General features: G+C 40.8%; 1 protein-coding gene across 14 annotated transcripts in view; it reads left to right on the forward strand.

The window, feature by feature from the left end:
* Positions 1-14,318, forward strand: part of Arhgef9 (Cdc42 guanine nucleotide exchange factor 9) — a 331,435-nt gene that overhangs the window by 230,740 nt on the left and 86,377 nt on the right. For 9 of the 14 annotated variants that reach the window (XM_058578283.1, XM_046440417.2, XM_046440431.2 and 6 more), the window contains one exon: positions 11,699-11,878. The exons of 3 other annotated variants lie outside the window; for them this stretch is intronic. In XM_058578283.1, coding sequence (XP_058434266.1) covers positions 11,699-11,878 — 180 coding nt within the window. Of the gene's footprint in view, positions 1-11,367; positions 11,599-11,698; positions 11,879-14,318 lie in introns of all 14 variants that reach the window. 2 more of the 14 variants (XM_058578296.1, XM_058578288.1) reach the window with 1 other exon arrangement.

Below are 14,318 nucleotides of genomic sequence, written 5' to 3' on the forward strand. Positions count from 1 at the left end.
AGAAGCAGGGTCACAGTACTTCTGACTAAATCCTGTTCATGTTTTTGCCACCTTAGACCAGATGGCCACATTTAGACATTAGAACCATTAGTTCTAACCTATCTCTTTCCCTGCCCCCCCCCCCCACCTACAGCTCTCTTTCCTCTACAAGATTTTAACACGACATCTGTCAAAAGGATAAAAAATGACTTTCCCTTATTCTCTTTGCCTTACCCACCCACCCTCTGGCTGTGGTGTTGGTGAGTATAGAACTATGCACGTAGGAGGCACGGAGGACAGATTCTTCATGTAGTTCTAGCCCCCTCCTCCTACCTTCTGGAAGCCTAAACAACCTTATCTCCACTACTGCCCAGGAAATTCCAGGATTAGGCTTCAAGTCCTGGTCCTAGAAAGATTAAGAATCCCAGGATGGGCCCCAGTGGAACCACAGGAAGATTTGCAAGAAGTCAGTTACAGGACCCAGGATAGTTCTAAGTCACCTCAGGGACAGGGGGCTCTTTAAGCCTCCTTACCTCTTCTCTAGGATTTCCCTGGCATTCTCTTATCTCTTAGGATATGAAGGCAAAAATGGACCCCAGTGAGTGGGTGGAACTTTAGTATCCACACTAAGGGTAAGAAAAGGGCATGATACTTGTGGCAGGAATAATTTGAGTATAGGGCCCAAATTGACTCAACAGACATGCAAAGGTTAGGTTAAACTCTAGCTTGGTATGACGTGCTTTTGGTTCAGCAGCTCATGAAGAGGACGTTGATGAGTGCATCATGATTATCATCATGATTATTATTTTAGTAATGATTTGTCTCTGAATATCAGAGACTTCCATGGGTAGACAGAATGCAAATAGGAAATTGCTCATAGATTATAGAATAGAGAGATCCTGCTAGGACTTTCCATTAGGACTAGTGATGGCCTCAGTGCTGAAGATTAGGGCAAGGGTGGAGATGGAACAGAGCAGATATAAATAGCCTAATAAGGCTGACTGAAAGCTGTCTTCCATTCCTCAGTTTTCCTGGAACCTGACAGGAGAAGGAGAAACCTAAAGATAGAGTTTCAAAGATTCTGGTTTCTTCTGAGTGACCCAATGCAATAAGGGAAAATTCTTGCTATGAATTCTTTAGCCTCAGAAAATTTAAGATGGTTGGTATCTATATGATATGTAATTTAGAATCATGGGGTTGCTTGTTTGAAACTGCTGGAATGATTTTGAGTAGGGGTCCGTGTGAATCACATTTTAAAACTTTGGTATTTTTCTTTCTGTGCCTGGCTCATGTATCAGAGGTATCTGAGAGATGCCAAAGGACCCAGAACAACTTAGTAATATTTTCAAGATGTTTTGAAGATGGAAGTTGATGTTTCCCAGAATGGGGGCTGCTCTAGTGTGGAAGACTTCTCCCACCAAGAGAATAATGGATTGTAGTCCATAAACTTAGCTTTCTCTCTGATCTGTATAATCCTTGTCCTATTTGGCTATATTTTCTTTAAAGGACTCACTCTTCAACAAGACCAAACTTTTTTAACCTTCTGAACTTTGAGACAGCAGCTGGATTTCACATCAGAAACTTTTGAGTCCATTTGATTGGGGTACTGGATTGAAGTTTCATACCAGAATCTATCACTAAGGTCCAGACCAAGCAAATAAATCACCTTACCTTATCTGTGTGGCCACAATTTTAGCTAAGATAACTTTTTGACTTCCTTTGGAAGGGGTGGAGGAAGAAGTCATTCTCCACCATTTTCCTATAATGAATGAGAAAATGCCCTGGGTGGCATCATACCCAAAGGAGCTTGTCTGGGTTTCCTAGTCTTTTAGGTCCTGGAAGGTGCAAGTTTGCTTATAACCAGTTTACATATTAGCTTCTGGATCAAGTGGTCTTTCTCTTGTTAAGCTTGACCCCCATCTAGGCTTATCTTTTCAGGTCAAAACAGTCCAACTTGGTTTTGTTCCCACCAGGTGGGGCTGAAGTTACCAGTAGATCTTTCCTTTTATTAGAGTGAATAATTGAAGGTATGATAGGACATTGAAGGAAGTTGATGCCTTAATGACTCACAGATCACACACCCAAACTATGAAAAGATGATTATGTCCTGAAAAGAGAGATTTGCCTACATCCTTTTGGCACATATAGGGCCATTGTTACTTGAATGAGTGAGTTATTCTGCTCAGAAGTGAAATTAGTTATGGGTGATAGCAATACCCAAACTGAAGCTGGAACCAACCAGGTGTGAACTGTTAAGACCAGGGAAAAGAAGAAGAAACACTAAGGATTTTTGTATATTCATAGTGGGCTTTTTTTTCCCCTTACCTGGCATCTATGTTCCTTTGTCTGATGACCTTTGGGTGCATGTGCAGATCTGAAGCAAAAACCAGTCTGACCCAGAAATTACCTGTCCATAAATCCTGGTAACAATGGAGTGGCCTATAGGCCATCTGGGTACTTATTATATAAATAATTTCTTTGGCCATATAGAACATTCTGCATCCTTACAAACTTCCTAATTCTGTTGCTGTGATCTACTCAAAGTTTGCCTGGTTTCAGAGCTCAGGTCATAGAACTTTAGATAGAAGTTAAAAAACACTATTCATTGTGGATTAAGCAGATGTTGTGTGTCTACCATTCATAAGTATACATTCTCATTGTTTAGAGACTTACACTGTGGTTGACAACTTTTCTTCAAATTATTTTCTTTTACCCTAAATAGAAATTTCTGAAAGAAGCAGAAGGAGAGAAGGTATGGGCTGGAGTCATCTGGGAAGGGATTAAGGAACACAGGTGGGCTACATTCACACAGCAAGGAAGAGGCACGCTGGCTCTAGTGTCCCTGCACTTAACCATTGGCTAAGAGTATGGCTCAATCAGAAGCACAAAGACAGAACTGCACTTGCTTACAAGAAGCTTGGCTTGGCAAAAATAGAAGGCCTGGGCTGGTGGTATAGCTCAATATTTGAGCACTCCCTTAGCATGTGTGAAGCCCTAAGTTTGATCCCCAGGAGCACAAACAAAGGAAGGTGAAGGTCCTTGCCTAGAGGCAAGGGTTGGCTTCAGAGATGGTACTAGGTTTAATCTTTGAGAGATTGATGGCAGGGAGTTATTGAAGCTCCTTGAGCATGGAGAGTGACACCAGCAAAGAAATTTTGAGAAATACATCATTCAAGAGTAGCTCGAAAGAGAAAGGGGGGGGCAGGAAGTTGAGTTGGGAGATAACCTAACGTGATGAGAGCCAGGCATTGGAACAGTGGAAGTGAGGAGAAATGGTCATATCTGAGACAGAAAAATTAGAAAGGAATAGGTCCCGTAGAGTTTTCTGAAGTAGGAAAAATTAGGAAAGGGGGAATATAATGAATTCATATGAAAAATTTTTACATGTTTTATTGGAGGTAGTAGCAGGCAGTTAGAAGTATGGAACTACAGGCAACTGAGAGCTAATATTCTGTGAAAGATGGTTTCTATTGGGAACTAAATGGAGAGAACAAAAAATGAAAGGCCTATATTGACATTGTGTTGTGTGTGTGTGTGTGTGTGTGTGTGCGCGCGCGTGTATGTGTGCGCGCGCGTGTATGTGTGATGCTAGGGTTGGAACCCAGAGCCTTATACATCCTAGGCAACTGCTGAGCTATATCCTCAGCCCCATATTATTATTTTGTAAGTTGTCCAGGCTGCTCTTGAATTTGGGGTTCCAGGAATTACAGGCCTGTGCCATCACACCTGGTGTCTCTATTGACTTTTGATGGGGTAGTCAAGGGATTAAATGGGAAACCCATATCTTGGTTTTCCTAACCAGTCTGAAAAAACACAGGCACTAGTCTATGATTTAATGTGTTGCCAACAGAGTCTGAGCAAATTATCTTCAAGAATGGACTAGCCAACACCAAATTCTCATTTTCCTCAGTAGAGAATAAAATAAACAAACAACAACAAAATACTCTATCAAGCTTAAATCAGGATGAAGAGAGCTAAACTGCAATAATGAAATCATTGTCCTTTTCAGGGCTGAAGTGTTAGCTTCAATACACTGCCAGAACTGGAAGGGATTTCAGAGGTCGTATGTCTGATTTCAGTCTGTCTCCTGATTGATAGAGAAGTAGAGTGATCCAGGGGAAAGGCACTTGTCCAGGTCATTCACTTAGTTACTGGCAGAGCTTCTTCCACTAGGCAATGCCAGGTTTTGCTTATACTATGTTGCTTCCTAGCTGTTGTTGGAGCAGTCTGGGTCACACCTTTCCAGAAATGGAGGGTGGTTATCTTTCAGCACTTTTGGCAAGATAGCCAGTCTATTTATGATGCTGTATTAAAATGATACCTAGTTACTTTTTTAGGAGACAACATAAAATGTCAACTTGTTTTTGATATGCTTAAAGGGAACAAGGAAAATAATTTCGCTCTTGTCCATGCTTAGCTGTTGAGGAAAGGGTCTTCTGAGAGGAAAGGATCAGACAACAAACTGAGAAAGCTTGATAGAAAGGTAAACCCCATCATGTCTTTCCTTTTCTGGATGTTATGCTTCTCAGAAGCAACAGGCATATTTACTATCTAGGCAACAAATAGTAGTTCATTAAAAAATCTTCCTTCTGGATGTTCAAATTCTAAATACTTCTTTTTTTTAAAGAGAGAGAGGAGAGAGAGAGAGAGAGAGAGAGAGAGAGAGAGAGAGAGAGCGCTTTTTAATATTTATTTTTCAGTGGACACAGCATCTTTATTTTTTTATTTTTATGTGGTGCTGAGGATCAAACCCAGCGCCCTGCGCATGCCAAGCGAGCGCGATACCGCTTGAGCCACATCCCCAGCCCCAATTCTAAATATTTCTAACCGACACCCAGGCTAATTAATATTTATTTTGGTGTTTGTACTGCTCAGCTAGCATGCAAGAGCATGAAGAGGAAGGCAGGTAGTATGTCTCTAGTAAACTGAGGGCTGTGATCCTGTTCCCACCCCCCCCCACCCCGTGTTTGCACAAACTACCATTAGGCTTGCTTCTTTTTTAACCTTTATTTATTTGTATGTGGTGCTGAGGATCAAACCCAGTGCCTCACATGTGCAAACGCTACTACTGAACTACAGCTCCAGCCCAAGGCTTGCTTCTTAAATGACCCTAAATGCCCTTTCTCAGGCATGCAGTATCACCTGGGGAAGGCCTTGAAGATAGACTGGGAATGTTAGAGGAAGGGAGCCCAACCTCCTGGTGGCAGGAAGATCCCTGAGGAGAAAGATGCATCAGGAGTTAAAAGTATTCTTTCAACTTAGGGAAAGACCTCTAGAGCAGTTGGTTTCCTATGTGTACTTCCCAGACCAGGACCAGTAGCATCAGCTAGGGACCTGATTGAAATGCAAGATCTCAAGCTCCACTTCAGATCTACCAAATCAAGACACTGAAGCCCAGCTTAACAAGCCCTACAGAGGACTGAGAATCATTGCTGTAGTTCATCTACAGAGTGGGCTGATATAACTCTCTCCCTCCCTGACAGGTACTTTGAGGGAATGGCAAAAACAAAGTTGTAGAATGAAGCCAACTGGAGATTGAAATATGTTGTACTATATAGTATCTGGGTGACAATGGGCTACTTGCTTAACCCCACAGGTTCTCTTCACTAGAAATGGTGCTGTTCATGCTTGTAGACTTTGAGATCACTAAAGAAAGGCCTTTATGAACACCTGGCATGTGTTTTCAACAAATATAACTTTCTCTCCTTCCTTTTCTTTATCCCTTCTTCCCTTGTTTCTTCCTTCATTTTCTTTCTTCCTCACTTCTTTCTTCCTGTCTCACCCTCATATTGGGCCCACTGGCCACTCCAAGTTAGCTGAAGACATTTCCCTTGTTGACTAGAGACTAATCTTAGATTTCAGATCCTAATATCTCCAGGTATTAATTTCCAAGTTAAAAATCAGGACACATGAGTCTGATAACAGAGTTATTTGTAGTATCAGTGAGACAGAATATTTGATTATCTTGGGTAATCTTGGTAAAAAGTAATAGAATCTCATTCAATTTTTAAGCATGATATTATGACTCTTCTCTCTCTCCCCTCTAATATCTAAAACTGTCTTTGGTGTAGGGCTGGGGTTATGGTTCAGCAGTGGAACTCTTCCCTAGCATGTGTGGGACACTGGGCTCCATACTCAGCACCACATAAAATAAATAACTCAATAACTAAAGTTAACATTTTTTTTTTTAAAATGCCCCAGAGCTGGTGTAGTGACATACGCTTGCAATCCCAGTTGCTCAGGATGCTGAGGCAGAAGGCTCACAAGTTCAAAGGCAGCTTCAGCAAGTTAGCAATGCCCTAGGTAACTTAGTGAGACCTTGTGTCAAAATTAAAAATAATAATAATAATAATAATAATAATAATAATAATAATAAAACAGGGCAGAAGATGCGATTTGGTGGTTAAATTCCCCCGGGTTTAATTCCCAGTACCAGAAAAAAAGGCCATGGAGTTTGGAAATTGTTTTGTTAGAAGTCATAGAAATGCTGCCCCATGCCCTAGAACTATTTGTGTACCTTGCTAGAGTAACTAAGAACCATCTCCTGGCTTAATGTTGAGGTTGCAGGATGGAGAATGGGGACAGTTGGGAATCAGGGCTTTTGGTGGGAGATGGACATAAGCCCGGCTGGGAATAGAAAATTAAACTTCTTGGTATAGCCATTCCCAATGGCCTTTCCTTGGCATTCGTTATATACCTCTGTACTATATGATAATGTTAATAAGCCTCTGCTGCTTGAAACTCCTACCTTTGGTTTTTGTGAGATTGCAGTCCTTGGTATCCTAATGGTATGCTGACAGCTCCATTTAGGTTTTATATTTTCCCTCCAGTTTTTCTGTTTCTCACCTCCCATTTTCACTATTTCTCTGGGTTTCTGGCCTTTCTTCTAGGGCAAAATGCCTTGGTTTCTTTTGGGCCACTGATTCCCAAAACTTTATATCTGTCTCCACTGATCTCTCTTGAGCTTCAAACCTACCTTCATGTCCTTCTGACCTCTTTTACTTAACACTTTAAAGAACAAATTTGCAATCTCTTCTTCAAAATCATCATTTTCTTCTAATATACCCTTGTGCTATTAATGGCCACAATTATGATTGATTCCCCCTCCTCATAACCTCCTCTGTCTTTAACCTCCTCCTTGTCTTCAAACTTGATTCAGTGCCCTTCACACATGAATATAGCCAACCTTTGAAGCTGTGCCTCTCTCTAATTTCCCTTCTCAAACCTACCTTCTCTAAACTCTACTGCTACTACACTATCAAGTACTCCATATTCTTCATCTCTGAAACTCTTGTAATGCCATTCTTCTACCTCAAACACACTACCGTTCCCTTTATATCTTTCACAGACCCATTTGATCTTTAAGTGTTATCTTAGAGGGCTTCCTTAGAGTGCTGGGGTTGTAACTCAGTGGTAGAGCACTTGCCTAGCATGTGTGAGGGACTGGGTTAAATTCTTAGCACCACATATAAATAAATAAAATAAAGATCCATCTATACCTAAAAAAAATTTTAAAACATCTTTCTTAGAGCCCAATTGCTATGTGTGTTCCCTCTTTCCTCTGAAGTCATGTACTAGCCCAGCACATGCCAGATACTGTAGTAGGTGCTGTATACCCAGCATCTCGGCCCACTTTATCTATATCCCTGCCTGTGAGGCAAACATCGTTCCAATTTTTGAGATGAAGAAACTGAGGTGCAAGGTTGAAATGTTTGAAATTCTCATTCATTTTTGTATAATTGCACTCCTTGTTACATACTGACAGCTTCATTTTGGATTGTCCCTTTTACTCTTTTATTCCTCACCTCCTATTGTTATTGCTACGTTTTAAAGCAGAAAAGCCCAGAATTGAAGTTGGGTTCGCTTACCCTTAACCATCTTTGCAGATAATTTAAATGGTGCCTAGCAGCACACAGTAGGAGCTCACTGGATAAATGTGCAATGGGAAATGAATGAGCCAAGTGAAAATGTATGAAAATCTTGTAGTAAGTTAAATTTCAGTTTGGTACATAAGAGGAACACTTGGAACCAATTTCCAGTCCAGATTTAATTTACTTTTTAAAAATAGTGCAGCCAGGTGTGGTGGCACATGCCTATAATCCCAGAGACTCTGGAGGCTGAGGCAGGAGGATTATGGATTCGAAGCCAGCCTCGGCAAAAGTGAGGCACTAAGCAACTCAGTGAGACCCTGTCTCTAAATAAAATACAAAATAGGGCTGGGGATGTGGCTCAGTGTTCGAGTGCTCCTGAGTTCAATTCCCAGTACCCAAAACAAAACAAAACAAAAAAATAGTGCACAGGATTGGAGACAAGCATCCCCTTGCTGCTGGTGGTATTTGTGATGGAAGAGCACAGGAACCACATTGCGATGGATACCTTTATGTTGATATAACCAAATTACCTGACAACAAGTTAGAGGAGGAAGTTTGTTTTGGCTCATAGTTTCAGAGGTTCAGTCCATTGTTGGTCAACTCCATTGCTCTGGGCCTGAGTTGAAGCAGAATACCATGGCAGAAGGGCATAGCAGAGGAATGTTGCTCAGCTCATGGCAGCTGGGAAGCATAAAAAGGGAGCTTTGAGCCAAAGAGACAAGATATAATCCCCAAGGGCATGTCCCCAGTGACCCACTTCCTCCAGCCATGTCCCATCTGCCTACTGTTACCATCTAGTACAGTAGTCTTTTCAAATTATTAATCCATCAAATGGGTTAATCCACTGATTAGGTTATCAGCTCTCATAAACTAATAGTTTCACCTTTGAATATTGCTATATCATATAACCCATGAGCTTTTGAGGGGATAACTCACAACCAAACCATAACACCCATGCAGCTTCTAGCTTCTTGTGGATTAGTCCATCTCACAACTCTGGACACCCACCTGCCAGTTCTTGGTTTAGTGTTTTACAACTTTCCAGGCATTTATAGCTCATTTTATAGGTATAAAATCTGAGACCCAGACACTGCATAGTTTATAAGTTAAAAGCAGTGTCTCTAGAGTCAGACTATGCCTGCATTTGTTTTCTTTGCTATTAATGAGTTGTGTGAACTTGGGCAGATTAGTTAAGCTCTCTGAGACCTTCAGTTTTCTCATTTATAAGATAGGGAAAATATAGATTGTGTATTATCTAAAATGCTAGAGACCAGAAATATTTCGGATTTCAGAGTTTTTCAGATTTTGGAGTATTTGCATAGACAACCTTGTTGAGTATCCCTAATCCAAAAATACAAAATATAAAATTTAAGTTTTGGATTTTATAGTATTTCTGATTTTAACTTTGTGTATTAGGAATGTTAAACCTTTAATAGTGTTTCCTCAAAGGACTTCCTTGAGCCTGACCACTGGATCCTGGATTGGCCATGTCCAGGGTGTATCTGAGTCTTATGACCTGGGGGCCAAGGCATGTCAACTGGACTAAATTGGCAGGAGGTGAGGCAGTGTGATTCATATACTGCTGGTAGAAGCTATTATGGAGTCCCTAAATAGAAGATTGCAAAGTAAAGAGTATATGCAGTGAAATTAGCTATAACTGGACCTAGGGTATCTAAAACAGCATCACAAATAGTGTCTGGAGCAGAAAGTTCATATTTAATGCCAAGATATTTTGACACTTGACCAAAATCCCTGGATATAGCTTTAAACCATGAACCCAAATGCTCCTCTAAGTTAGGGCCATATGTGCTTGTTGAGCTTCAGCAACTTCCAGTTAGGATCTATTTTAGGTAGGAGGAAGGAAAGTTTTCCATTAAGATTTATTTTATTAAGGCCAACAACTAGAATTTCTCTTTTTCCACTGAGTGGAGAACAAGGAGAGATTGATTTTTTTAGTGCAATTGGAAGAAAGCAAGTTCAACATAAAAATGAATCTATTCACACACAGGGACAACAGTGACTAAAGGTAGCCATCTAAAAATCCTTCTTCAAGGTTCTTTAAGCAAAGGAGTCATCTGTTTTATGGTATGATGCTTCAAGTTTTATACAATCAGTATAGCCAATAAGTAGACACTGGGAGCATAGTTTGGTATATGTAAGAGCACATGAGGTCGGAAAACCTGACTCTATAATTTATTTCTTATGTTATTGTCTAAAGGACCAAGTCTCTTCTCTGAGCCTCAGGTTCTTCATCTTTACAATGTAGGTGATAGTGAAACCCAGCTTAGTACGGATCAAATGATGTAGTAGATGTGAAAATATTTTAAAGCAGTAAAGCACAAGGTAATTGAAGTATGATTAAAAAAAAAGTCCTGCTGGGAATTTCTTTTGCATCTATTCTGAGGAGGTTTACCTGTGCTTTACTGTCTGTGGAGGGCATGAAGTCTAGAATCCTGAGCAATGAAATATGCCTTAAGGCAGGGCTTGATGAACAGTAAACTTTAAGTCAAAAGGTAGGTTCTGTGTGTGTGTATGTGATGTGTTATAATACATTATATGGCTATATGGTTATATTTTGGGTAGTATATTGTATATCAGACCTGTGGGAGGGGATACATAGTCCACAGATAGTCTCTATTGTCTTTGAACTCTTTTATTTTTAGTGTTATGGAGCTGTCATGGTAGTCCTTCCTCAAAAAAAGCTGATGGAAAAGCTGACTTCTAAAGGACATGTTCAGTGATTCAATGTTGGGGAGAGTGCTCCAGTCTCTGCCTGACAGGCCATATGTTCTCTATTCTAGGATGTCATTCCCCAAATGCTGGGAAGACTGAAGGCCCATACAAGCTGAAACAGTTGGAGTGAAAAAGAGAACAAAATAGCAGTGGTCAGAATGGTAGCCAGGGGGAAGAAAACTATTACCCACCTCCATCCTTATCATTGTATTTAGTTAAGTGTCATGAATGTGCATGTATGTGTATTTTCATGTGGCAGTAGGATCAATGTTTTCCTGCTGTTGTGTTTTCTGCTGTCCATGAAACCTGATGACCTAGGTTAGAATCCATGCACAGCCTTTACCTTGCTGGATGATATTTACCTCAACCCTAAACTTCTTTGTTGCTCAGTTGTGCAATCTATTAGATGCAGAAGTTAACCCAGATCCCCACTGTATCTCACAGGGTGGTTGTAATAATCACTGACTGAATCTGAGCCAACATTTAATTTCTTGGGTACAAGACATCACATAAAGCCATATTCTTTCATACCCATGACCTCTCTGGATGGTATCTTGTGTGGGTGAGGGCAGGAGGCTGTAGGACTGGGGTCCATTGTGTGTGAGGAATGTCATAGTCTGTTACCCCAGGGGGAGAGGCAAAATAAGGATTAATAATATACTACCAACTGTCAATTGGTCAGTTCCAAGGAGGAGGCGGAAAAGAGAAGGAACACACAGAATTGAAAGCAAATATGCTTAATCCTCATTTTAGCTATTAATATCAGCCTCTTTACCCATTCCAGACCCAGGGATGCTGGAAACACAAAGGATAGTTGAACTGGAGCTTGCTTTCTTTTCTGGGGGAAGTATTCTTGAGTAGAGATAAAAGCATGATACCCATATAGTTCACATTTACACACTGGATCATTCCATGTACTGGATAATCAAGAGTTGACAGCATTGTCTATCTTGGAGCCCCGCAAAGCTTACACTCTAGTGCTGTTCCCCTTACCCTATCCCTCATCGCTAAGTATGTAAGTTTTCCTATAAGTAGTAAAGCTTTGTGGGTGGGGGGAGGGCCAATCAAGGTAGGCAGCTGCATGGACTGAACACATTCTCATTTTGTCTCCTAAGCTGATCACTGGAGATTCCATCGTTAGTGCTGAGGCAGTATGGGATCACGTCACCATGGCCAACCGGGAGTTGGCATTTAAGGCTGGCGACGTCATCAAAGTCTTGGATGCTTCCAACAAGGATTGGTGGTGGGGCCAGATCGACGATGAGGAGGGATGGTTTCCTGCCAGCTTTGTGAGGGTGAGTGTGTCAGCCTTCACTCTCCTCTCCTTTCTCCTTGGCTACCTATCCCTGGCTTCTCCTTCACTAGCCCCTGTTCTGCTCCCCTTGGTGACTTTTCTCATATTCTCTTTTCTTTTTCTTTTTCTTTTTTTGTCCCTATCTTGGACCTGGGTTAATCTTCTTTAATCTTTGTTTTTCTAATTTTTAGATATTTTCTTTGTCTCTTGTTTATATGAACAACCCTTACTCCCCTCCCCACACATGTTTACAAATCACTTCCCACATCTGGGGTTGGCCTGGATGATTTTGAAGACCCTTTTAACCCTAAATTTCTGTGAACTTTCACCTTTCTTATCTCTATTCTTTTTCTGCTTTCTTCTCTGTGTCCTTTCTTTTTTATAGTCCTTTCCCATCTCCTCCTTTTCTCTCTCTGTCTCTGTCTCTCTTTATTTATTTATTTCTGGTACCAGGGATTGAACTCAGGGGCACTCAACCACTGAGCCACATCTCTAGCCCTATTTTTTTTTTTTTTGGGGGGGTACCAGGGATTTAACTCGGTAGCACTCAACCACTGAGCCACATCTCCAACCCTATTTTGTATTTTTTTTTAGAGCCAGAGTCTCACTGAGTTGCTTAGTGCCTCGCCTTAGCTGAGGCTGGCTTTGAACTCGTGATCCTCCTGTCTCAGCCTCCTGGACCTCTGGGATTCCGGGCATGCGCCATCAAGCCTGGCTCCTTTCCTCTCTTCTATTTGCTTTTCTTCTATTTCTCTTCATATCTGTTCCCTTCCTCTACTTTCTCTATGCTTCCCTTGCCTTGTTTCTCTCATCCAGGGAAGTATGAACACCTCTGCATATTATCAGAGGATATCTTCAGTGGTTTGTGTAAAAATATGTAATCTCCTCTCCCAGGATCTAGACTTTATAGATTGCAGATCTTACTTTTTGCAAGGAAGTCAAATATCTAGGATCTAAGATGTGCTGGGCCTGGAAGCAGGCATCCTACAGGTGCTTACAAGGCCTTGGCCTCTGACATTGTGCCATGAAGAACCTGGCCACAAATAGTCACTGTTGGAATGAAGCTTCCATCAGTTTCCACTTCCTCTGGGTCACAAATTCGCAGAATACTGTGAGGGGAGAACTGACCATGGACCCCAGTTCCTGGCCTTCCTTGAGGTCATGAGCTGGAATTTGTTTTTCCTCATCTACAAAATGGTGTTAACAATTCTTTAGTGCCAGAGGATGTCATAGTGAATGAGATAGAACATGAAAATTGTTTCATGGAAAGACAAATAGCAAAGGGATATGAAGGTATATTATGACCATCCATATTACAGCCTATCATTTTTTTGTTGTTTTCTCCTATAAGATATGGATAAGTCTTCCAGACCCCAAATGAAAGGTTAGAGGGGCTTTAGTTCTTAGAGACTGATTGGTCTCAAGTTTGACATTATAACAGTGTGATATGAAGGAAGGAGCAAGGCCTTTGGATCAGATAAACTGAGATACAGCTTTAATACTTCCTAACACTATGACTCTTGACAAAATTTTTAACTTTCCTAAATTTTTATTTCCTCATTTGAAAAAATAAGGATAGCACACTTTTCTTATTAGGATTTAATGAGGTTAAATATGCAAGTGAGATATCTAGCACAGTGTTGACATGTTAGATACTTGGCATATGATAACTTATCATCATCATCATCATCATCATATCATCTTAGTAGGTCTAAGAAGTGCCATGCTTCAAGGCTGGCTCTAGGGATTGAGAGAGACCTCCTTCCTTGGAGGAATGTAAACTGTGATGATTTAGGTGAAGACACTGCCCAGAAGCAGGGAAGCAGACAAAATGAAGTTGCATCCCCTTCTGCCATGAAGTCTCCTAATAAAATATCCAATCCTTTCTTCTCTGCTTACGTGGCATTTTCCTTCAGCATCTTAAAATGCCATCTGTGTCCCAGCTTACCTTTGCTAGTTAATTAATCAATTCTGGGGATAGTCAGAAAGATCATATCAGTAACCTAGCCTTCAGGACAGTTTGTGTCTCTTGTGCTGACAGTCCTCTCTGTTTAAAAGAAGGATTAAACCACACCCAAACCCGAATGCATTTTACTTTGAGGAAAACATCACTTTTATAATAAATTGTAAATCAAGGGATGAGGGGAATGACTGAGCACACCAGGATGGCTCTGGAAGGCAGAGGACAGTTAGGCTTCTGCATATCAGTGAACAATTATTGATAGTCCTAAGTCCAAGGCCATGGGATTGTTCCTCCAGACATACTTTCCTAGCAGCCACTTGGTACACAATATAGCATCTAATCCAGTGGTTCTCAACTCTGTCTAAAAACAAAATAGCAATAAATAAATAAATAAATAAACCTACAAATAAACAAGCAAAGAAAGAAACCACTAAAAGCCAGAATACAAGCTAGTCCTATAAGAATCTTCAAAGTTGAA

Source organism: Marmota monax, unplaced genomic scaffold (assembly GCF_021218885.2).
Source record: "Marmota monax isolate L192 unplaced genomic scaffold, Marmota_monax_Labrador192_F-V1.1 WCK01_AAM20220418_F8-fsc00134, whole genome shotgun sequence".
Lineage (NCBI taxonomy): Eukaryota > Metazoa > Chordata > Mammalia > Rodentia > Sciuridae > Marmota > Marmota monax.